The 24,922-nt window shown below is 45.0% G+C and overlaps 1 protein-coding gene across 3 annotated transcripts in view; it reads left to right on the forward strand.

Moving 5' to 3' along the window:
- The window catches only part of AKAP13 (A-kinase anchoring protein 13), a 153,432-nt gene that overhangs the window by 104,627 nt on the left and 23,883 nt on the right, over positions 1-24,922 (forward strand). For all 3 annotated transcript variants that reach the window (XM_055002140.1, XM_055002142.1, XM_055002141.1), the window contains 4 exons: positions 6,153-6,198; positions 8,563-8,695; positions 18,933-19,098; positions 22,861-22,931. In XM_055002140.1, the coding sequence (XP_054858115.1) occupies positions 6,153-6,198; positions 8,563-8,695; positions 18,933-19,098; positions 22,861-22,931 (416 nt within the window). The remainder of the gene's footprint in view (positions 1-6,152; positions 6,199-8,562; positions 8,696-18,932; positions 19,099-22,860; positions 22,932-24,922) is intronic.

The raw sequence follows: 24,922 nt of genomic DNA on the forward strand, positions 1-24,922 counted from the left end.
ACACGTATCATGGTTTTAAGCTAGCGGAGCCGGATTTCACGGTCTGAACCTGGGACTCCAAAACTGAGTAACCAGCAGTAAGCCCCCTTCAGAGCTGGGATTGCGGAATGAGCCTCTTCGGTGCTTCCAGGGCAGGCTTCTGTATTACCAGGTCTTTCTCGATCCCTCTATGAATTTGAGAAAAATAGTGAGTGTTGCCTTCTTATTTTCATCCAGCCCCCCAAAAGCTTTCTGAATTTTCACAAGAGAGGGGAATAGTTTTCTTTTTTTCTTTTTTTGTAACGTAGGGGGCATCCACTCTTGGACTGTATTCACTTCTAGGAGGAACCTCACAAAGAAGGAAGCTTGTTTTTAAAAAGATGCATTTTGACTTTTTGTGACTAATAAGAATGTTGACTAGAAGTCGCCTATCCCTTAGCAACTGTAACCAAAACACTACGCTGCCCATCCATTAAAATAACAGCATCGGTTTCTGTGCCGTATTGCACCAATTTTCCTGCCTTTTCTGAAGCCCTGGCCGCAAATAACCAAATGCTTTAAAAAAGAAAATGCAAGTAAGCAGCCCTTCTCTTGCAAACCAACCATTTTCCCTCCCCGCTAGACGAACACTTTCCCATCCAGCTTGAAAAAGGGCAGTTCCATTAGTCGATGGCAAACGGTGGTTTCTTGCACGCATCTCTCTCTGCCTGTACTCTCTTCTTATAAGTGCCTCCAAAGCTTGATTCAGGATGAGGAGGGGGGTGGGTTGGCCAAAGGAAAACTGGATTTTGTTGGCACACACATTCCCAAAAAAACCTGTGGCTGCCACTGAGTCCAAGCCCACATCCTGTCCTGTTCTACACCCCAGTTATCACCATGCATCTTAAATCATCCATAGTTTTATCGGAGGGTTAGTAGGAGCACTTGCCTTGAATATTCAGGTGGTTTTGGAGTAAGCTTTGGGGCTATCAACACGTTAAAAGATGGAGTTCCTAAATGGAGGAAGGCCCAAATGCTTCCCCGTTGCAGTGTTGGTTGGCAATCCTAATCGTTCGCTTCCCTTCAAAACATCCGTCTTGTGAGACAAGCTTTCAACTTTTCAGCCTATGTGACTTTTTGGGGGGTGAATCTGAGAACAAGACTTGAGGCGCGTTTGGCATCACTGCTCAAGTTGGCACAGAAGAGCAAACGGGGGCTGGGCAGGGCATTGCAAGAATTTCAAGGGAAGAAGAGTTTCAGTAAAGTTTCTCCGTGGGAGCTGGGGGTCAGGGGGATGTTTGTTTGCCTCTGTTATATAGTAAAATGAGCAGGGAACGTAAAAGAAACATGTTTGGAGGTAAATTGACTGCGTGGGGACATTTTGGGCAAATGAAAGCTTCGGCAACCTCCTCTCTGATTCTTTACATGATTCCCCCCTACCATGGTTTTGTCATAACCTATGCTGGGGTCCCCATCTGTTTGAGCCTGCAGGCACATTTGGAATTCTCACACAGTATGGTGAGCACAGCAACAAAACAGTTGCTCCAGGAGACAAAACCAGCCACAAAATGGCTGCTACAGCTTACCTTCAGTGAACGTTCTTGTGCTGTGGAATCTGCACAGCCAATCCAGACTCCAGTGGCCAATCACTGCTTGATTGTGCCATGCTTTGCAAATGCCCCGCCTGGCCCCAGCCACTTTCTGAAAATACTTGGCGCAAGAAAACGTGTCAGCAGGCACTACTGTGCCCACAGGCACCATGTTGGAGACCCCTGAATTACACCATTTGGCCGTGGCTTGGATAGGTTCCTTTCCCATGCTGCTTTGCTATTGCATGTGTAAGATGTTGGTTAGAGATTTTCAGCTGCTACGCTGCTTGCAGGCTTTTACTATAAACATAAGAGTGTTTTCAAGCCCTGCATTTTGGACCATGCATCTACTCTGTATTTGGACCCCAACGACACAGGCATAGTGCTCAGTTCAGTTAAAACGGCGCACTTTTTAAGTCATCTTGATTTCAGCAGATAACTGCACAGGTGCTTAAATCCCTCTAGTTTAATTGGGTGATCTTAAAAAATTCCTCCCTTCATCTAGATCATACCCATTATAATGAAGCCCTTTTGAAATAAGAGTTTATGGATCCCAGTGTAATAGTATTGGTGTTGTTGAGCTAGGATCATGACCAATGAGATTTACTGTCGTTTTTTTTTATTTACTCTTATTGCTTTGTGGGGTAATGGGCAGGAAGAGTTCAAAAGAATTACACAGCTCCTTTCAAAAGGTTTCTGAAAGGTAGGTTGTGTTTGGAAGTGCTGTTCCTTTAGGAGATGTTCAAGCGTAGCTCCTATCTTTCGTCGGTGCCTGTGGTGATGCTGGCTTGTATGGCGACCCTAAATTTGATCTAGCTCTGCATTCGTTTTTAGCAGTAATTTCCAAACTCTATACCAGTGGAAAAGTCAATAATGCTAGGAAAAGTGGAAAGCAGTAGGAAAAGAGGAAGAACCAAAATGAGATGGCTTGACTCAGTAAAGGAAGTCACGTCCTCCGATTTGTAAGATCCGAGCAAGATTGTTAATGATAGGATGTTTGGGAGGGAGGTCTTTCATTCATAGGGTCGCCATGAGAAATAAATTAATAGACAAGAAGATTCCTGTGAATCCCAGAGACCTACCCGCAGGAGAGTCTTGGTCGCCGCAGCTCTAGTGACGTACTCATCATCAAGTCTCACTTCACCTTTCAGTTGGCGTGGTTTTCGGAGTGAGCCGTTCCGCTGCATCTCTGTATGAGTTGCAGTCCTATCTTTCAGCCTTTCCGGCATTAGTAGATTGACCTAACTTCATAGGTGGCTGCCCATTGTGTCTCTGCCTGAGTCACTACTGGAGGGATATAAGAAAGAGGGAGTTAATTCCAGAGAGAGGGCAAGTGTTTTAATCAGTTGCAGCAAAATTAAACGGGGATCCGGTGGTCCTCTAAAGATTAACACAACAGATTCCAGCAGAAGCCTTTCGTGAACGAGACTTCCAATTCATTGGAAGCGTATGTTGGCTTATTTTATTTAGGAGAATATAAAGGGCCGTGCCGGTCACGAGATAAAAACAAGGAGAAGGCCGATGGCGCCATAAAAGGGGAAAAGTTATGAAAAGGGTTTATTTTATTTAATTTAGATCATTTCTAGGCTGCTTCTCCAGAAAACCTGCTGGGTGCAGCTTTCAAAGTTAAAGCCCCGTATGATCATAGACAAACGCAAAATCATGAAAAGCCAACAAACTATTAGAAGCTCAGCCAGAGCATAAAAACAGCACAAAGTTAGCAGCCCAGCAGAAGAGCAGGCAGGGTGCCTCTGCTTGCGCCGGCTGGCACCTCTTGAAAGAAGAAGATGAGAGGGCTGTGCTGCTTCTGTCTTGGGAGACAAGTCCGCTGCCTTCTCCCATCCGGGCGCCCAAGCGCCATTGAACAAAATAGTGCTTATTTCTGAGTAGGCCTGCTTAGTCTCTCTCCCCCAATTGAGCTTCCATTCAAGCAGCTAGACCCTTTAGAGCATCCCTCCAGTGACTAAAGAAAGGTGGCTGTTGTTCATTCAAGCTGGGTCAGAATCGTGCGTTCCCGTTGAATGAATGGCCTGCTGTTCATCCACGGGCTGCTGAAGAAACTCATTTGCACATTCCGTGTATGGCTTTTGCAGAGCCGCCAGTAAATAGTACGGAAGTCTGCAGTGGATGCCTGAAAGGAAGCTTTCCCCTTCTCCAATGCAATTTATTTGCTCTTTGCCTTCCTCTTTACCGCTGCTGTTCCTCCTCTCCTTTTGTCTGTGATCGTTGCTGTCGATGAAGATGAAATGCATGCCTCTAACGTTTACTGTTAAACCACTTCCCAGCCCAAGGACGGATTCGGCCATCCCGACGAATCTCCTTCTCCTTCAGCATCTCTCCGCTCATTCCTAAGTCTAAAACTGTCTTTTCTATTGGCTCTTCTTCCAGTGAAGAGGAGGAGGAGCTGGCTAGTAAGTAATCTGTTTCGGCAAACCGCAGTCCGGCACCGTAGCAGAAGAAGCATGTCGCCCGGCACGGCTTTTCCCCGTTGACTGGGGTCATTCGTTGCTAAAGTTTCCTACCTTGCTCTTTTCTGAATCCTTGAGAGCTTCATGCGCAGCTCAGTCAAGGATCGCTTGCGCTTAGGCACTTTTCCTTTGCAATTGCTTGTCAAAGTTGACATTAGCAGGGATGTTGTCTTGAAACCATTCAGTGTATCAGTGCTCAAGCTTCGTGTGTTTGTTTCACCGTGGCTGAGGACCTCATCAAGAAAGATGCATTTGCTATGCATTGACACTTGGGCTTCACACCAGCCTTGCGGTTTTGCCACATCATCACTTCTTTTTCGCGGCGGGTGGGGGGTGCAATAAGGCTCACAAAATATGTATATTTAACTGCAAAATCGGGATCAAGAATTGTGTGTTTGATGCTTTAATCAACTTTTCCTCCCAAAAAATTGTGTGACGCAGGACAGAGCGCTGTGCACAGTTGTTCCAAGTGGTTTATGTTGGCAGGTGTAGGCGTTGGCTCCCCAGGGTCTCAGGCATCACCTGCTGTCAGATTCCTTAACTGTAGATGCCGGGGATCAATCCTGCGAACATTCTGCATCCCAAGTAGATGCTCTACCACTGAGCCATGGTCCCTCCCCCTTTTAAGGCTGATCCAAGACCACTACGTTTTGAGAATGTGTGACTTTTGTTTATAGAAATACGGTGTGCTCCTCCGAAGCGGCAGTCCTTAGTACAGTTGAGCTATGTGATCTTGTTGGTTTGCACAAGAGGCAGGTAATACCCAAAACGATATACATAATCTGCAGCACTCGCCATTCTTCGGCAGGATAGAACCGAGGCAAATTTTTCAGCTTTTGGTCTGCATCAGGGTACCTGTCTAGTTTGGAGGGCTCTGAGCTGACCGCCAGCTTTTCCCGTTTCTAGCACCAGCAGACCCGCCAGGTCAGTTCCTGCTGGCCTGTGTTCACAAGTGAGTCGGAGATGCAAGAAAGCCTTTGGGGGCCGCTGCACGGGGACACCCTCCTGCTCTCATTGCCTGCCAGAGCGGGTGATGGGAGGAGGGGGGGTGTTGACCTACAGCCCTGGTGGTTGATGTTTCTGACAAACTGCTCAAGAGCTGGGTGAAAAGCCACTACAGGCTGGATGTGACCACACCTCTGAATTAGGGTTTTACGTCATGGTATGGTTGGAGCTAAAAGTGTGAGATCCCATCCATTCCTTGCTCAGGGGGTTAAACTAAACCAAACGGGGCAACTCCAGAAAAGGAACTCACAAAATACTCCGGAGGAATACTATAAATACTATAATAAACATTCAGCTCCATTCTTCTCAACATGATAGAGGGTCGCTCTTATGAAAGTAACATCTGTTGATAAAACTGAAGGGATATTTATTAATATATGACTCTTCACCAGTTGGACTTTTGTACTATGGATTAGTGATTGTATTTATTGACTGTGCTGGATTATTGATGGAACTGAAAGTGACTTACTATTTTTGTAACTATTTTTGGAAATATTTGAGATTGCACACTATTAGCACTTTGCACTTTAAAAAATTCGTAAAATTTCTTTAAAATTTATTACAGTATTTGTAGTATTCCTCCGGAGTATTTTGTGAGTTCAGGGGGTAAAACTGGCAACACGTGTTTCCATGCTTCATCTGTAGATTTGTCAGCATCAGGGCCTGTTCCATGATGTCACAAGTGTTAGCCAATATGATCCTGCGGTAACTTCTACAGTCACGTTTCAATCAGCATGCTATGCTCCCATTTCCCAGCGTAAAATCTTTTATTGAATAACCCCGATGTTCTAAACAGAAACTTGGTCATCTGGCTTTCCTTTGTTTGCTGTTATATAAATGGATCTCCTGGAAAGACCTGAACAACCAGGAACTATGGATGCTACGGAGATGTATCTTTTGGCAATGGTCTTCTTGTCAGTTACAAAGGTTTCATGTGAACGGTTGCTCTGTGCAGGAGAGAAAGGAGAAAATCCAGTTTAGAGTGATTGCTGGCATATATAAAAAACCGTTCTAGCAATCATATAACTTTAAAAATGTGTTTATAAATGTATGTTGAAATAAATGAGTCCCACAACCAGGACATGCCAACCGTCCATATGCAATGTATAATCTTCATCTTGTCTTTTTCCAGGTAGTCGACCTTTTGGTGGCAGCAGCAGCAACGCAGTGTCTCAAGGGTGAGTTGTTCATTGTGCTGTTGAACCTCTTCTTCCTCCACACAAGCAGGCAGATGCCCAACTACCTTCTGAAATGAAGACACAGTCGTGACCCAAAATGCCTTACTGGAAAAAAACAGGCAACACATCTGTCCTACGTGAATGTGCTGGGCCAAGAGAGTGAGGTCAACAAAGATGATTTTGCCCTTCACAGCTATGCATGTTCAGTAAACTGCATGTGAATTTATAAACATAGGGTTAGACCCGCACTAAATCTCCCAGTGGCAGAATGGAACGTTCCTGCTTCCCTCTTCCCATTCCAGCCTACTGATCTCCATGAATTGCTGCTCCTGGAGGATAGGAGACCCCTGAAGAATGACAAGGGGTGGGGTCTGCAGGGGGAAGGGGGGAAACGCCAGTTTAGTCTAGATCAGAGGTTCCCAAACTTATTTGGCCTACTGCCTCCCCTTTTCAGAAAAAAAAAATTACTCAGCGCCCCCCTAGAAATCTGCCTTCAAGAAGTGGACAAAAAGATGCAGTGACAAATTTGTCCCCTCCCTCCCTGATCCCAGGGAAGACCAGGAGATGGCAGGAAAAGGCTGCTTTAGATAGGTTCTGGACTCTTCTTTCTTTATGCTTTCACTGCCCCCTTATTTTTATTCAAAGCCCCCCCCCCCAATTGCACCCAAGGCTCCTACCACCCACCTAGATCATTCCAGCACCCCCCAGGGGGCAGTATTGCCCACTTTGGGAACCACTGGTCTAGATCCAGCTCATCCTTAGCATCCCATAATAAGGAATAGTCTAAATGTATACAGCTTGTATGCACATAGGGTCGAGGTCTGCGGCTATGCCTCTAGCGTCAAATGAGGCTTGGCACAGAACCAGGTATGGTTTTATAAAATGTAAAATGAAATCTCTAAGTTAACATATATGGGAGGAGTAGGTGGGATGCTGGAATGACCGGTACGGGAGGGAAATGGCTGGTGCAGATTTTTCTAGGACTAAAAGCTTGGTTAGAGATAATTTACAGAAAGAGAAATGTTAGAGGAGAACAGTTGCTAGTAATTTTTCTTTATTTTCTTTATTTGTTGGATTTATATTCTGCCCTTCCCACGAACAAGCTCAGGGTGGGTCATAGCATCATAAAACCACAATTTCAAAAGATATATATACAATAAATACAATAAATTACAGTTTAAAATCATAAAACAATAAAATATCAATACAAATCATTCTGGGTAGGCACAATAAATCTCCTTAGATAGTGGAGTGGAACAAAACAGTGCGAACCATGCACCGATTTGTGCCAGTGTGCTTAAAGAGTCACACAAAGTGCTCCTGTGTATATTACTTAGTGTGAAATCTTATGCGTATAACTTCTTAGTGTGTGTATTACTTCTATGTGTATCACTTCCTTCCTCACAACAGCCAGTGTTTGGGCTGCAGAAACTCTTATGGATTATTAATCAGTATGTCAGTTATCACTTTTGTCAAGTTGTGTATTTTCAGTTAAGCAAAAGGGGCTCTTTCATATTTCATCTCTTGCTCTGAATCTTGACATAGGTTGGCTCTTTATAACAGAGTCTTCTCGCACAGTCTAGTTAAGTGAGCAGAAAGGTTGATGGTAGCAATCGTGCTCTTTCACTCTCCTACCTGGAGGCAATACAGCTGTTATGGAAAAGGGCTTCTATCTAGCCCAGATTTTCCCAGAGACTGTATTGGCAGTTTCAAGCACCAGAGGGCGCTGTGGCTTATTGCAAGGGTACACACAATAAAGAGAGCAAACATGAAATCTTTGCTGTTAGACATGCCACATGGTGGGGGGAATTCTGCATGGTGGGAAGAAATTCCGTTGGGGAAGCTTCTCCCCAGTACTGGTGGGACAAGGCGTCCAGCTGAAATGGCTGATCTCCTGGTTGCTGGAGGCACAGTAACACTTGCAAGGAAAAAAGCAAACTGTTTGCATTATGTGACTCGGCAGGCATTAGGGTTGTAGGTGATTGTTCTCATTCTAGCTGAACTGCCTGCTGCAGATACGGTTGCCACCTTTGCCCTGCCGGGGGTTACTCTGCCTCTCAGAGCAGCCTAAAGGAATGTCACAAGTGGTTCTTTTCCTGGCGTGGATGGAAGAGAATTCAGCCGCATAATTTTTGCTGCTAAAGGCAGAAGAGCCAGGGCTGTCAAAACGGAAGAAGTTGGCAATCTGAGCTGCTGCTAAGTAAATCTGGATTTAAAATGACAAACACTTAAATGGCATCAACGGACCAGGATTTGATTACAGTAGAATGGTAAACTGAAAAAAGGGAAAACGTGGTCGGGCTGCAGGAGAGAACAGGGGTGCTGTACGTACGCTCTTTGAAACATATGTCTGTTGGCTTCCAGCATTTGTGAGGAAAGCTGCAATTTCCTGCCTCCCAGTCCGTCCAGGAAAGACCTGGAAGGCAAGAGTGGGACGAAAGTGAGTCGGACATTCAGCTACCTGAAGAATAAAATGTCCAGTGGTAAGAAGAGCAAAGTAAGTAGCTCCAGGTGTTTGTTACCTTGGGCATGGCTTGAGAGGAACGAGGGTGTTCTGTGTGCATCGGCTTGGCTGTTCGAGCATTAGCTCTCAAATCCTGGGACGGGCTCCCCCTCTTCCCTGCGGCAATTGCAAGTTATCTGGAGAGGGTGAGCAGAAGGAGGATCTTACAGTAGATGAAGCCGGATGGATTTTCCTGCCCTCCACAGAGGTGACACATAGCAGATAGCTGGATTGTGGCGCTGACTACAGAAGCTGCAGAGAGGCAAGGAATATGCAAGCCAGAAGCACCCCCACCCCTGCCCCATCCTGCCTCTTTATCCGGCTGGCTAGTGTGAGGAGGTAGTGTAACACCTGGGTTAATGCTTCAGTAGTTAATGCCTCAGCAGCTCTCTGCAAAAATTCTGTGTTTAGCCGTCCAAGACTTGGCTGCTAGTGAGTTGAGAAGAGCTGGAGAGGCGGGGATCTTGGAGTGTTCTGTAGATATAATTCAGCTTTCATTTTTTAAAAAAATTAAGCACCTTGCAAGTTTCTAGTCTTTGTAGCTGAGAACGTATGACTGAAATGGAGTCTCAGGGAGAAAGGTAGGCAATAAATAAAGTATAAAAAATTGTCTATGGACTTTTTCAAATGTGACCATGCATATAGAATGACAGCACGGTATGCAGTGCTCCTGATGTACGTGATCTCTCTTTCTTCCAAAAGGGACAATGTGTAAATTTTTCACCTTGGTGCATGCATACCAAATTAATCTAGTTTTATTTCTAGTTTTGTTTTATTTATTTGATTGATACCTTACCTTTCTCCACAATGGGGACCCAAAACAGCTTTACATTGTTCATTATTCACCCACCTCACAGGGTGTTTTGTTATGGGGATAATAATAATATACTTTGTAAAGTGCTCTGAGTGGGCAATAATTTGTCCTGAAGGGCAGTATATAAATCGAATGTTGTTATTATTATTCTCCCCTCCATTTTATCCTCACAACAACTTTGTAAGGTAGGTTAGGCCGACAGCATGTGACTGGGGTTTTAGTAAGAACCTGCCAGATGCTTGGGAAAAAAAGGACTTCATCTTTCCCACGCAGAGTCGCTCCTGTGCTTCTCTTTCGATAGAGAAAGCGGTATAATATTTGGGGGCAAGTTCACAGCCAGGACCTGGTGTCTGGTTGGTTATGTGCCGAGGAGGGAGTGTTTCTGCATCTGAGCTGCAAATGGTGCAAAATTACAGGCCGGGATTGTGTTTAAAGCAGAAGTTCTTTAATATGGAAAGTGGCGGGGGGGGGGGGGGAGTGACCTTCATTCAGCGTAACAGACCCTTCAAATTAAATCAAGGTTGAGGCTGCTGTCAGTGTTTGTTTTCTCTTAAAAATGCACTGTGCAGAAAAACTCAGTCAGCTTCACTGGCAGATGTGGTCTTTTTCCCTAAAGATTACAACACAGTTAGGTGGTTGTGCAAGGGAAACTGGTTTCCTTTTGCGGGCCTGAGTGTCTCTCCCTTGTGCACACAGAGGTCTTCGAGATGTCTGAAATGCCTCCATCTATTGGCTGCTCAGTAGACTGGATTCTCCCCCTCCCCTTTTTCTTTTTCCAAGCACGCTGTCTTTGCATGTTTTGAAAGTTAGAGTTCTCTTGCTTTATACAGGTTATGGCTTTGAGCGAGCATCTTAATTTCAATGTACGCAATGTCCTGCAAAGCCTTTCAGCCCTTTCCTTAAAAAAAATAGAGTACAATAAATTACATTACTATTAAGAGGCTGCCCAGGCCTCCCTATTATGTAACATCCATGGATTTCATTCCATGGTCGTCTCAACATCATAGCCAGAAGTTCTGAGAAAGCAGTAAAAAAAAAATGAAGATGGTTATCATATCACCTCTCTGTTGTCTTCTTTGTGAAGGATTTCACAAAGAAGATGACTGAGAGGTGATATGATAACCATCTTCAAGTACTTGAAGGGCTGTCATATGGAGGATGGTGCGGAGATGTTTTCCGCTCCCCAGAAGGTTGGACCAGAACCAACGAGTTGAAATTAAATCAAGAGTTTTCGGCTAAACGTTAAGAAGAACTTCCTGACAGAGTGGTGCCTCAGTAGAACAGGGTTCCTCGGGAGGTGGTGGGCTCTCCTTCTTTGGAGGTTTTTAAGCAGAGGCTAGATGGTCATCTGACAGCAATGCTGATTCTGTGAACCTGGGCAGATCATGAAAGGGAGGGCAGGAAGGGTTACATCAGTGTTTAGTTCTCGTGGCCCTTTCTTTTATGCCTGGGGTAATGCTGATCGCCACTTTGGGGTCAGGAAGCCAGTTTGGCTAGGGATCCTGACAGTGTTTTGCTATCTTATGGACATAGGGCAGGGGGTCACTGGGTGTGTGTATGGGGGTAGTTGTGAATTTCCTGCACTCTGCATGGGGTTGGACTAGATGACCCTGAAGGTGCCTTCCAACCCTATGATTCTGTGGAAGTCTTTTACTGCTATAGTAAGAAAGCAAGCAAATTGGACTTTAAAAAGACATTTCAAAAAACAAAATCTTTGTTTAACGAAATGCTTGGCTAGTTTTCCAGAAGATGTGCCCTCTAGGAGCAAAAGTGCATGTTAAAAGGAATGTAGGGTTAGTCTTTCGAACGTTAGCCTTGTTTAGAATCCCGCGTACTTTCTCTGCGGTGGGCACGGCAACTTCTCCTATGTGCTGGTGTCATTACACAGTGTTTTGATGCCTCCCCCAGCTTCGTAACATTAGGGTGCCACGAGTGGGGGTGGGGAAATCCAAAGTCTCATGACATTAGGAAAAGTCAGCTTGGCTCAGGACTGCCATTTTCAGCAGCAGCTCAGTGCTCTTTATATTTATTTCAAAATGTTTATATCCCTCACCTTCTCTGCAAAGTTGCGTGATGCTAGTGAGGGGTGAGGACATATGCGCCCTGATGATGCTCAGAAGAGGCAACTTACAGTGAAACCCTAAGTAGAATTACTCCAGTCTAAGCCCGTTGATTTCAGTGGGCTTAGACTGAAGTAACTCTGTATAGAATTGCATTGTGAGTACATCACTGCCATTTTCTGCAGCAGTTGTGCTCTGTGTTCCGTGTATTGATTTGAAATTTTAGTGGTCCATATTCTCCGCCCTGCTCTGACCTGGATAGCCCAGGTGAGCCTGATCTCGTCAGGTCTCCGAAGCTAAGCAAGGTAGGCCTTGGTTAGTAATTGACTGGGAGAGCTCCAACGAAGACTGGGCTGCAGAGGCAGGCAATGGCAAGCCATCTCTGTTGGTCTCTTGCCATGAAAACGCCACCAGGGGTCGCCATAAGTCAGCTGTGACTTGAGGGCAGGTTTTCATTTTTTCCCCCCATTCTCTACCCAAATTGGTGTTCAATATTAGTGAGGAGTGGGGAAATCCACAACCTGGTCATGTTAGGAAGAAGCAACTTGATCCGGGGGTTGCCATTTTCAGCAACAGGCCTTTTGTTCTTCCTCTGCATTTATTTTCAGATTTTGTACCCTGCCTTTTCACCATGGCTTTCAAGATGGCAATAGGTAGTTCTTTGCTAGCCTTGAGCATCTCTGTTTTTTTTTTCTTGTTCAGGAATCCATTTTGAATTCAATTAATGTACACGCAAGGAGCTTCTTTTAAGTCGAATCACTGCAAACTGTAGCCATTTCTCGAGTGTGCAAGACTGGTGTTCTGCCGCTGTGGAAAAAAAAAATTAAAAGAGGAAGTGAAACAGGAAGGCTCTCAGTACCTACTTCTAATGCTGCTGGTCGTTACGTTGTCTTAAAGCTGCAATTGTTTGTCTTGACAATTGTGCTTTCAGTGGAAATTTGATTTTGGAGGATGGCCAGGGAGGTGAGGCATAAAACGCTTCGAATCCGTTCTGGCTGACAACTGGAAATGAGGGGCCGTAATGTTAGCGCCCAAGAAAGATCCTTTTGAAGTTCTGCTGTTCCTCTGTTTGTGGCATTGCCAGAACCCGCTTTTTCACAACTTTCTTATAAGTCTCTGCAAGAGAAGGCAATGACATCTCCAGCGCCAAAACGGTTAACAACATCTTCGAGGAAGCCCACAAGAAACAGCCCTTCCTTCTCCCCTCCCCTGCGCCCTTTCCTTGCTCAACTTGTTTCTGACTTCCTTTCCCCCAGCCATCCTTTTATGACAGCTGCCTCAGCAGTGAGATAGATTTTGGTTCCAGCATTATGGAACGGTAGGTCTACAACTCGACATCCCTGACGCCGTGTCCAGAAAGCATGTCCATAAAGTGGAACCGGTTTTCCGACGTGCCGCACATAACCGTGAGGCTGGTCGGACGGTCACGCTCCGAGGTAAGCAAGTGGTTGTCTTGTTCTGGACATTGATGCTGGCGTGGTTGCAGGCGAGGAAACGGCCGAGAGGTGTTTTTTTTCCCCCCAGACTTAACAGAGCACAACGTGGTTTGTTGTGCCAGAGGGAGTTGAGAGAACTCTCAAGCTGGTGTGTTCCCAGAAAGCCTGGGCTTTAACCATCAAGTGGAGCATATACTCTAGGTTAATCTCTGCATTTGATGTGACAGGAATAATTGTACTAGCCCTGTGGTGTCTACAAGAAGATTCATTTCTATCCACCTTAGATTGAAGCAATGGGTGACTTTTAAAACAAGTCAGTGTTTTTTTAAAAAACTCTTTTCTCTGTTGAGCACCGTTTCCTGTTTTCTAACTGAACTTGGTTGCTCTTTCTCTCTCTCTCTCTCTCTCTCTCTCTCTCTCTTTCCCAATTATTAAAGACTGTTCCTTAAAACAAACCAGAGCCCCACGCTGCCTTGGACTGCATCTGTGTGTCTTGATAAATTAGAATCTTGGTAGTTGTTTTGGTTTCAGAGAAGGAGACAGAGTGATCGAGAGATACTGTTTGATGTCCAAATGTGTGCTTTAAAAGACTGCAAGGCAGTTGAGTTGTATAGTAGCCTTCTCAAAGCATTGGTGTTGAGAGCAAAGTTAAAGAATCGTGTGACATGTGCAGCCGTCTGTTGGAGCTGAGTGTATATTCTGTAAGCAAGGAATAGGTGTTTTAGAGTGTTCAACCAACAACCTTGCAAGGTAGATCAAGATTAGTGTGCCCATGTACACAGTGCACTGAGTTTATGGCCAGGATCATTTTTCTTGCTGAATGACATTCTTAGTCACTATGTTTGGTACATGCAACAAGCTATAAGAATTGCTTTTCAGTTCTTTCTCCACATTTTTAAGGCCTGGTTCTCACTGACATAGGAAAGCTGTATCTGGGCTTCTCCGCTTCATGCTACTATGAAGGGATAGGGCATTGGGGTGGGGGGTGGACGTCTCCCACACACACACCCTCCATGCAGAAAACTAGCATATCAAGGGGAAAGAGTATTGCCGAGTCTTCTTCTCTAATTTTCTACATGTAGCGTTTTTCTTTGGGGCCCAGGGTTCAAAGTGGTACAGCCAAGGTTCAAAACAATCACCTCAGGCATGGCAAAAGGGACTACTTGAGGGGGTGAGCTCAGGGTCTCTCAAGTAGACTTAGGAGTATTGCTTCCATGGAGTGTGGAAGAGGCAGACAATTGTGCACAGGCAGATTGCAACCTTGGTTGAGACAGGGCAGAAAATCTCCATCTCTTCCTCTGTTACAGAAGTAGGCTGCGGGTAGTCCCTTAAGCTGGCCTTGTGGGGGGAAAGTATATATTAGAATCGTGCAAACACCAGTGTCGCTTTTTTTAAAAAAAAAAGTAAATTGCTAGTCCTCATGATTGCAGAAGCTATCAAATATTCAAATGCAAAAATGAATTTCTAGAGTTTAGCCGGCTGGGGGAAGTGGGGTGCAGATGGAGCTAGTCTTTCCGCTCAGCCAGGCTGCTGCCACGTTGGTTGAACGTTTGCATCATTGATAGGAACCTGACTGCAGTGGTTTCAGCGAAGAAGAACACGGCACATTGAAACCTGTTTGACCGAGAAACTCTTGTTGTTTTCAGCAGAACCTCAGGTGAAAAGCTGTAGTCTGACCTCTTTGGGCTGTCCCTTCCATTGACGCTTTCCTCTGAGCAGTTGCATTGTTAGGATTGGTATGGAAGGCTCCGTGGAGGGGACTGTTCGGAGAACTGAACGCAGGGCATTGTGGCAGCTCAGTCCTCCTTACGAGAGCTTAGAAAGCACCCCACTTCCCCCAGCCGGCTAAACTCTAGAAATTCATTTTTGCATTTGAATATTTGATAGCTTCTGCAATCATGAGGACTAGCAATTTACTTTTTTTTTAAAAAAAAAGCGACACTGGTGTTCGCACGATTCTAATATATACTTTCCCCCCACAAGGCCAGCTTAAGGGACTACCCGCAGCCTACTTCTGTAACAGAGGAAGAGATGGAGATTTTCTGCCCTGTCTCAACCAAGGTTGCAATCTGCCTGTGCACAATTGTCCGCCTCTTCCACACTCCATGGAAGCAATACTCCTAAGTCTACTTGAGAGACCCTGAGCTCACCCCCTCAAGCAGTCCCTTTTGCCATGCCTGAGGTGGTTGTTTTGAACCTTGGCTGTACCACTTCAAGAAGACTTGCTCCCTGGTAATTACGCACACAGCAACCTTGTTTGAAATAGAAATGGATGTTACTTTTTCTGTCTTGGAACGCAGCCCCCCCCAAAGCAGGGCTGGTAAACGTAACACACACAAGAATCCCCTGAGGGGTTTGAAGTTAGAATTGCAGGTATGTGTGTTAAGCTCGTAGGACTGAATTCGGAGACAGCCAGCCAGCGTTGCGTAGTTCATTGCCAGGATCTGCATGCGTCATCTGGGGCGTGGAGCTTTCTTTATGATGATTGCAGAACTTGACATCTGTCTCTCTCCCACCTCATCCATGCAAGCTATGAGAGGGTTAGAAGTTTAATCAGAGGGTTGGAAAGGATCTCTAGGTTCATCTAGTCCACCGCCTGCAGAAAACAGGAAATTCACAATCACGTCCCCTCCCCACATACCCAGCGACCCCAGCTCCATGCCCAGAAGATGGTTGTCACTTTCATTGTCCTGCTACAATTATCTTAATACATAGGCTTGCAATGCTGCCCCTTCTGCCCCAAGATTATCAGTAATAATGTTTATATACTGCAAGGCAGTATTCATGGTGCTTCGAAGAGTGATAATAAAAATGCAGGCATCTGCCCTAAGGAGCTTACAATTTAAAATTCAACAAGAATGGTACAGTGCTAGAGCACAATGAATGTGGTGAGCTATAGATTCAAGACAGGCAAAAGGAAATACTTCTCTACTCCGCAAGTCATTAAGTGGTGGGATTTGCTGCTAGTGGGTGATAGTGCTTGAGCATAGATGGCTTCAAAAAGGGAATTCGGCAGGTTCGTGGTATAGTGAGAGAGCCAGCATAGTGTAGTGGTGGTAGAGTGATGGACTAGGATCTGGGAGAACCAGGTGGGAATCCCTGCTCTGCAGTGGAAGCCTGGTGGGTAACCTGGGGCCAGTCACACACGCTATCCTACACCTTACAGGGTTGTCGTGTGGATGAAATGGAGGAGACGAGAACAGTGTCAGCAGCTTTGGGTATCCATTGGGTCAAAGATGGGGTATAAATGAAGTAAATCATAAAATAACAACAACAAGATTTGATTTATACATCGACCTTCAGGACAACTTAACGCCCACTCAGAGTGTGTTGTTATTATCCCCACAACAAACACCCTGTGAGGTGGGTGAGTCTGAGAGAACTCCAGAAAGCTGTGACTAGCCCAAGGTCACCCAGCTGGCTTCAAGCGGAGGAGTGGGGAACCAAACCCAGCTTTCCAGAGTAGAGTCCCACGCTCTTAACCACTACACCAAACTGGCTCTCCTGGAAAAATTCTTGAGGTATTTCTAGCTATGCTGTTTAAAAGCATCTGGGCAGTTGTCATTTCTGGTCTGTTCTGTTGTTTCTCCCACTCAGTATGTTGTTATTATCCCCACAACAATCACCCTGTGAGGTGGGTGGGGCTGAGAGAGCTCTGAGAAGCTGTGACTGACCCAAGGTTACCCAGCTGGCTTCGAGTGGAGGAGTGGGGAATCAAACCCGGTTCTTCAGATTAGAGTCCCACCGCTCTTAACCCCTACACCAAAATGGAGAAGAAACCCATCAGTGGCTACTAGCCATGACCGTTGATGGACCCAAAGACATCAAACCTCTGATTATCAGTTATGGGAGGCAACATAAGGGACTGCCATTAGTCTGTATGCCCTGCTTGTTGGTCCTTTCGGGACAAATGAGTGTCCGTTGTCGGAAAGAGAACGCTGGGCCCTGTGGTCCACTGAGTAGATCATCTCTGTGGTCCACTCTCTAGACCAAATTCCTGCATAGAAAATAAGAACTAAGAAGAGAACTACTAGGGCAGTTCTTATATTATGTTCAGTACATGAAAGTGGAGATGTGGAGTAAGCAAGGGATAAACATGCGTTCAGTTCTGTGGTCCTAGTCTTTGCTGTACACTTTGTTGTGATGTGGATGGGGCAGATAGCAGGATAGCCTCGAGGAATTCCAGTAACGTGGGTCCAGAGTATAGCTGGAATATGATGCAGCCACGTTGCTGAAGCAAAGCAGGCTGGTGCCTGTACGGGAGACCTCATGGGAACCAGGTGGCGTCACTGCAGTGAAAGACCGGTGGGTTACAAACAAAATGCATTAGGTCAATGACTTCAGATCAATCGCCTGAGAAATGTATGCTGTCAGGATCTAGCAGGGCATGCTGTGACATACCTTTAAGAATCTGAATCGAAAACAAACACTGATATGACGTATGAGTTAAGAAAGAAAGCCTCTCCTTCAAACGTTGCCGTGTACAGGACATGTCTTTTTTTAAAGCTGTTTTATGCGTCTTTGCAAAATTCCTTTGGTTTTCTGGGTTGCAGTCCCATTAGTACAGGCACCTTAACATGTCTTGAGGGGCGTTGTCCTTCTCCGGAGATTTCGATTAGTTAGATCAATATATTTCCTCTTTTCTGTGTCAACTTGTCACCTGAAGTGTGTAGTAGTGCTCTTGGGAATATATTCGGGAAGGCATGCTTGTTTTACACGGGGGCTTTTTCTGTGTTTTGTTCTGCATTGTGCTCTAGAATACAGCTGCATATGGCTGAGAGTGATCCATAGGGATGGGAAAACTGTCCTCCGGAGAGCTTTGTCTGTCCTGACTGGCCTCTCATTGAGGAACTCGGATAAGCTTCTGAGCTGTCCACGGATTCACCGGAGTGTAGATTGAAAACTATAGACTTAGGTGGATCTGAAGGGAGATGTCATGAATGGTCGGTCCTTCTTGTTTGGGAAGAGGGTTGTCTAGAAGTACCTTTCTGTTCTTTCCGACGCTGTGATCCTATGGCCAGTATTATTAGCAAAGTGATACTTGCAGGGCTCATTTTGAGGGGGAACGCACAGGAGCGCAGTTCCGGTAGTTCCCCATAGAGGCCACATGTCAGGTGGCCCTGCCCACCTGACTCTTGACCATTTTGGGCCCCTTTCGGCGTGGATTGGGGCCAAAATGACCCAGATTGGGCCTCTGACAGGTGGTGGATCACTCTTCCACTCAGCAGCGGCCTGATCCTGTCAGGGGGTGTGGCATATGCAAATCAGTTATGCTAATAACACACTTCCGGTGATGTCAAGGGGTGTGGCATACGCTAATGAGTTATCCTGATGAGTTATGCTCATTTGTTCCTCCAGCTCTTTTTCTACGAAATGACCCCTGGATACTTAAATCGATTTTGTGGATTCATGTGCCTGTTGAGATACATGATGATGAGATGTTTGTTGCTCCAAACGTAAATTCTTGTTTATAATTCTTTTACTGGGCAAAACCAGTGTACACGTAGGAAGGAAATGAAATAGGTAGATGTAGCCCTCCAACATAAAGTCCATCAGGCTGGCATGTTCTCAGATTTTGAAACAGGGCTCACTGAACAAAGGACATTCCCTTTTCTTCCACAAGGATGTGATCATCATCTTGGCGGGAATGAACCTCTGAATGAAAATGTCTAAATCAGAATAGCCTACAAGATGGCAAAAGTAATCAAGTCATCGAAATTCAGAGCGATGAGTCATAGATCCAGAGGAGTTAGCCGTGTTAGTCTGTAGTAGCAAAATCGAAAAGAGTCCAATAGCACCTTTAAGACTAACCCAACTTTACTGTAGCGTAAGCTTTCGAGACCCACAGCTCTCTTCGCCAGATGTGTGACGATGAGTGTCACTTACTCCCTCTCCCTTTCTCCCCATCTTCTTTTTTTAAGGAAAAAGAAAGAGAGAAGGAGAAAACCAAAGACAGAGATGCCAAGGAGAAAGACAAGGACAAGAAAACGATCAACGGGCATGCCTTCAGCGCAATCCGAATGGTGGGACCCATCGTCTGTTTCCACTGCTCAAAGAATTTTAACAAGGATTCCTTTGTGTGTGGAAGTAAGTGACCTTTCATTTTGTGCTGCGTATAATTATGGATTTTGTGCTGCATATAATTAGGCAAGGAGCTCCTTAATCAACATGTAGATGAGGAGGAGGGAAATCTACTGGAATGGTGGTCATTTTGGCCCCTTGGAGAGGCTGGATGGGATACAGAAAGTCTTAGATGATATGCACTCCCCCCACGTGTGTGTTACGTGCCGTCAAGTCGCCTCCGACCTATGGCAATGCTATAAATGGAAGACCTCCAAAATGTCCTATCGTTAATAGACTCGCTCTGATCTTGCAAACTGGAGGATGTGGCTTCTTTTACTGAGTCAAACCATCTCGTTTTAGGTCTTTTTCTTTTCCTACTGCCTTCCATTTTTCCTAGCATTTTTCACCCTGACCTGGATAGCCCAGGCGAGCCTGATCTCGTCAGATCTCAGAAGCTAAGCAGGGTCGGCCTTGGTTAGTAATTGGATGGGAGACCTCGAGCGAAGACCAGAGTTGAAGAGGCAGGCAATGGCCAACCACCTCTGTTAGTTTCTTGCCATGAAAACTCCACCAGGGGTCGCCGTAAGTCAGTTATGACTTGAGGGCACTCTCCACCACCATTGACTTTTTCAGAGAATCTCGTCTTCTCATGATGTGACCAAAGTACAGTAGCTTCAATTTCCCCCCTAGGCTGGATGTATCAGTTAGCAGTTGAGGCCTGGTTTGCATGACATAGTGGAATGAGATGGTAATGTGGACAGTACCACTTCAGGCTATATGTGGGGGTGATTCTCATTTAACTCTATCGTGTTTTTAAAACCTGTACAAAGCACCCAAGACTGTCAGAGAGATGAAGCCATAAGAAAATTGCCCCATAGCGATACAGGTAGCAGGTGACCAAAGTAAAAGAGCTCTTCCTTGTCAATCAATAAAACAGCCAGTCCTATATTATTATACAGCACCATAGATGGGCATGGTTAGTTACAAGTCAACAAAGGTTCTGGCCTAAGGAGCTTATAGTTAAAATTTCAACAGAGGAAAGGGAGGAAGGACAACAGAGGAACAAAGAAAGAATATGATCTGATTTAATGGGGGGCATTGTATCTTTAGTGTAGGTTGGGAATGAGGATTAAGAAGCTGAAAGGAGGATTTTGAGGATGGATTTTATTTACTTAGTTAGAGATTTATACCTTTCTACCCAGTAGGAATCTTATTCTCCCCCACTCCTTTTCATATTTACAATGACTGTCCTATAAGACAAGATGGGTAGCTGTGTTAGTCTGTCTGCAGCAGTGGAAAAGAGCAAGAGTCCAGTAGCACTTACAAAACTAACAAAGTTAGTGGTGGGGTATAAGCTTTCATGAGCCACAGCTCACTTCTTCAGCACTCTTATCTGGGATGAGAAAGTAGCCCAAGGTCACCTGGTGAACTTGGATGGCGGAGTGGAGATTCGAACCCAGGTCTCTCAGTCTGACACTCTGCATCACACTGGGTCTGAGAGAAGCAACAGTGTTCTGAATAGATATTTCAGAGATGGGGTAGCGAAGAGATCCGATATTTAGAGAAAAAAAAGACTTCCAGGGCTGAGGATATGACTAGTCACACTTCAGTTCAGTGACGTTTTAAAAAGAGTTTTTAAAACATGGGACTTCTCTCTTGTTACCCTCCCTTGAGAATTCTAACTCGGGAGCGGCATGTCAGAATTAACCTGCATGTTAATTTGGGTTCAAGTGAGGTTCTGAGGTGGGGAAACACGAAGACCTGTGAACAGCAGCTGTGCATATGGAGGGAGGGGAGACGTGCCTGAGTCATAGGCGATGACGCAATTTGGTATTTCCCTCCCCATCACTTCAAGTTTAGAAACTGGTTCTTGTTATCTGAAGAAGGAGTTTCCTGCACTCACCAGTTTGTTGCTATTGACTTCGGTGGAAACCGTAGCGAGCAGTAAAGGTCGTCTAAAAATGTTGCCCAATCACTGTCGACGACAATAAGGGTAATCTAAAGCAGTTTGCCTCCCTCCCTTCTTTAAAAATGATAAATAACTCCTAAGTCCCAAGTGGTTCCATTGGAAAGACTAAGCTAGTTAAGGGGAAATTTCCTTGTTTAGGACATAGAAGGGTCCCGTTCTTCCTTCCAGGAGCTTCACAGCAGGTATTGAAGGATGTAGAGGTCGGTTTTCGTTATAGAAACGCTTCTTCTAGCAAACAGCTGTCCTGTCAGGGAGCCAGGGCTGGCTTGACCTTCCACTTGCATAAATGCTCAGTGGCGATCCAGACTGAATGCTGTGGCAGCTGATATGAAATGGGGGGGGGGCATGAAAAACATAGAATCATAGAGTTGGAAGGGACCTTCAGGGTCATCTAGTCCAACCCCCTGCACAATGCAGGAAATTCACAGCTACCTCAGCCCCCCCCCCACACACACACACAGTGACCCCTGCTCCATGCCCTGAAGATGGCAAAAAATCCTACAGGATCCCTGGCCAAACTGGCCTGGAGAAAATTGCTTTCTGACTCCAAAGTGGCAATTGGCAGTACCCTGGGCATGTAAGAAATAAACACTGATGTTTCCCATAAAAGAGAGCCAGTTTGGTGTAGTGGTTAAGAGCGGCAGGACTCTAATCTGGAGAACCGGGTCTGATTCCCCACTCCTCCGCTTGAAGCCAACTGGGTGACCTTGGGTCAGCAACAGCTTCTAGGAGCTCTCTCAGCCCCACCCCCCCTCACAGGGTGATTGTTGGGGGGATAATAATAGCACACTTTGTAAACTGCTCTGAGTGGGTGTTAAGTTGTCCTGAAGGGTGGTATATATAGAGAAGGTTGTTGTTGTTGTTGTTGTTGTTGTTGTTGTTGTTGTTGTTGTTGTTCAGTCTGGATCGCCACTGATCCAAACATTTTAGCAGTAATTCCCATACTCCTCATGTACTACTCAATTGTCTGAAAGCTCTATTTTACTTAAAATGCCCCACTTTTCTCCCCAACATGGAGCCAAAGTGGCTTATAACATCATTCTTCGCACCATCGTTCCATCCCACAACAATCTTGCAAGGTAGATTAGGCTGAGTAAACTAACCTGTGGTCGTCCAGTGAGCCTCCATGGCAGGATGGGGGTTCAAATCCGGATCTCCCAGGGCCTAACCACTATTTTTATTTTATTTTATTGATGTCTATTCCGCCGTCTCTGCCAGCAGGCTCGGGTGGAGCACGTCATTTAGAAACACACTAACATAATTACAATAATTAAAAACATTATAAAAACCATTAAAAACATTATATGGCATACTGATTTTGTATTATGGAAATCTTGGAATGGAAAGCATGAGTTTTCCGACTACATACGTGTGCTTTTCTTCTGCATCCCATTTCCCATCGTTATTGATTTCTACAGCTTTCTCTCTGTTCCAGTGAATGTTTTGGGTTCCATCTCCCCCAATCTGAGTGCGTGTCAACCAGCCCTTTATCTGAAGCTTGTTTTTCATCCCTGAGGCCATCTGCTTCCACTGAGTGTTTTCAAACAGAACTCCCGGTGGAAATCAATGTAGATCTCTTGTTAAGAACCAGCCGGAGTCCTTGTAAGTCAGCCGGCTGTTCGCCTTCTCTTTGAAAAACCAAAGAAGCCGCATGAAAGGCAGCAAATCATGGTGTCCCAAGAGCTGCTGTGTGTTGTAAGAAGCTCGAATTGTTGAATTTGAAAGGGCGTCTTGAAAAACATTAAGTGAAGAATGCAAAGGCAACCAGGTCTTCTGATCTGGCACATGCTCACCTGTGTTGTCCTTCCTTTATGCAGCCTGTGACATCATCGTCCATAAAAGCTGCATGGAGACCGTGAACGCTTGTGGTGGCAAGGCCAGAGCAAAGGTAAGAATGCTCATCTTCTTTGGTGCGTGACTTAGTAGGCCAAAACACAGGAAAAGGGTGTTGCGTATGTATGTGCAGAGAAGCCATAAGGCTATAATTGTGCAAGGAAGTTTGAAATATGGATATATCTTTTGAGTAGGGTTGCTATGGGTTGGGGAATTGAACTTGGAAGGAACTTTATGCATCGAGATAAGTCTCAAGACTCTTGCTTATTTTTACTTACATTTTTACAAGCTTCGCTTATCCCATCTGGGCCTGTAAGATCCCAAAAACTTAATGCTGGAATAAATCTCGCTAGTCTTTAAAGGAACCTCTCTGGACTCTTCCTTTATTGAGTTCCAAACCCGAGCAGATCTGGCTGGCTGAATTTCCAGTGGGAGATGGCCAGCCACATGCTATGCTTGCGTCTTAAACCGGAGGCACACGCCACTGTCTTTGCTCCCATCCATCTAGGGATGGAAGTTGTCAAACTTTAACATGGTTCATGAAACAACTGCAAGGACTGAAGTTACGAAAGGGTGCCTTGATTCCTCTGCAAAGGGAAATCCTGCTTTAAAAAGAGAAAAAAAAGAGTAAGAGAAATCGTATTGTCGAAGGCTTTCATGGCCGGAGAACGATAGTTGTTGTGGGTTTTCCGGGCTGTATTGCCGTGGTCTTGGCATTGTAGTTCCTAACGTTTCGCCAGCAGCTGTGGCTGGCATCTTCAGAGGTGTGGCACCAAAAGACAGAGATCTCTCAGTGCTACACCTCTGAAGATGCCAGCCACAGCTGCTGGCGAAACGTTAGGAACTACAATGCCAAGACCACGGCAATACAGCCCGGAAAACCCACAACAACCATAGTAAGAGAAATCCATGCCTATATCTAAAAAAGTGAATTTTGGAAAAAGGCATTCATAAACTTTAATAATCTCAGCCTCCGTGTTTCCTTTCAAAAAACACTGTCCATTTCCAGTTGTTTTATGCTGTACACTCTCGGGTGATGCTGTAGCAGGAAGATGTTGCCTGCCTCTGTGAATCTACAGAGTAAAATTCTGACATTTTGCAGAACTTCCCTTCCTGTCCCTCCTCTCTTCACATTTCTCTTTGATCAAAAAGGGATTGATTAGAAACTGATTCCATATTCCTAAAAAGAGGGGACAGAAAAAGATTGTTGGATTTCAGGAAACTGGGTAAAGAGGAATTAAGAAATGTTCTCTTTACATCCCTGCTTGTGATGGTTTTCTGAGGCTTTGCAAGTCCCTGGCACTTTGGTGGGTTGACTTTGAAAGTTTCTGGCCCTCTTGGTTTCAGAAAAGAACTGGAAGCTATGCAGGAGCTTTTCCAATCCACTCCAGAGGTCTTTTCCGATGGGTTAAGGAGTAAAATCTCTTGTACCCCGTACATTTTCAGTCTTTCCTTGTGGTTGCCAAATCTCTTTCACTCACACGCTTGGCTAGTTTAATTGCTTTAAATGTTTTTATTGTTGTTGTCTTGGTATTTTTTTTTTAGCTCTGGTTTTAATTCCTTTAATGATGTGTTGTTGTTTGGTTAGTTTGAATGGTTTTAAAATACGATTTTATGGTGTGTGTTTTAATTTGTTAAGCACCTTGGTGAACATTGTGAAGGCAGAAAGGCAGGATATAAATTTTGAAAAAAAATAATTTAAAAATTCACTGATTAAGTCACAACCACATGGATTCCCACCTTCACCTAAAGACGGGTGAACATCTCTTTCCTTAAGTGACTATGGGACACTCACAATCTCATAGTTCCCTGAGTAACAGCCAGTAACAGGAAGTAAAGGCTTTTGATCTGTCCCTTTGGCATGATGGATATTCTTCAGAAGTAGCTAATACAGTCTCGGTGATGACTGCCAGGCCAGCTTTAACATCTTGCCAAGGAGAATATCTCTTGACAGTCTTTCGCATTTAAGTCACTTGTGCAAGTTTGTTTGATGTGAGGGAAAACACAGTCCTGGCGTGAGAACATATTGGTAACTGGCATGCTCTC

This window comes from Eublepharis macularius, chromosome 18 (assembly GCF_028583425.1).
Source record: "Eublepharis macularius isolate TG4126 chromosome 18, MPM_Emac_v1.0, whole genome shotgun sequence".
Taxonomy (NCBI): domain Eukaryota; kingdom Metazoa; phylum Chordata; class Lepidosauria; order Squamata; family Eublepharidae; genus Eublepharis; species Eublepharis macularius.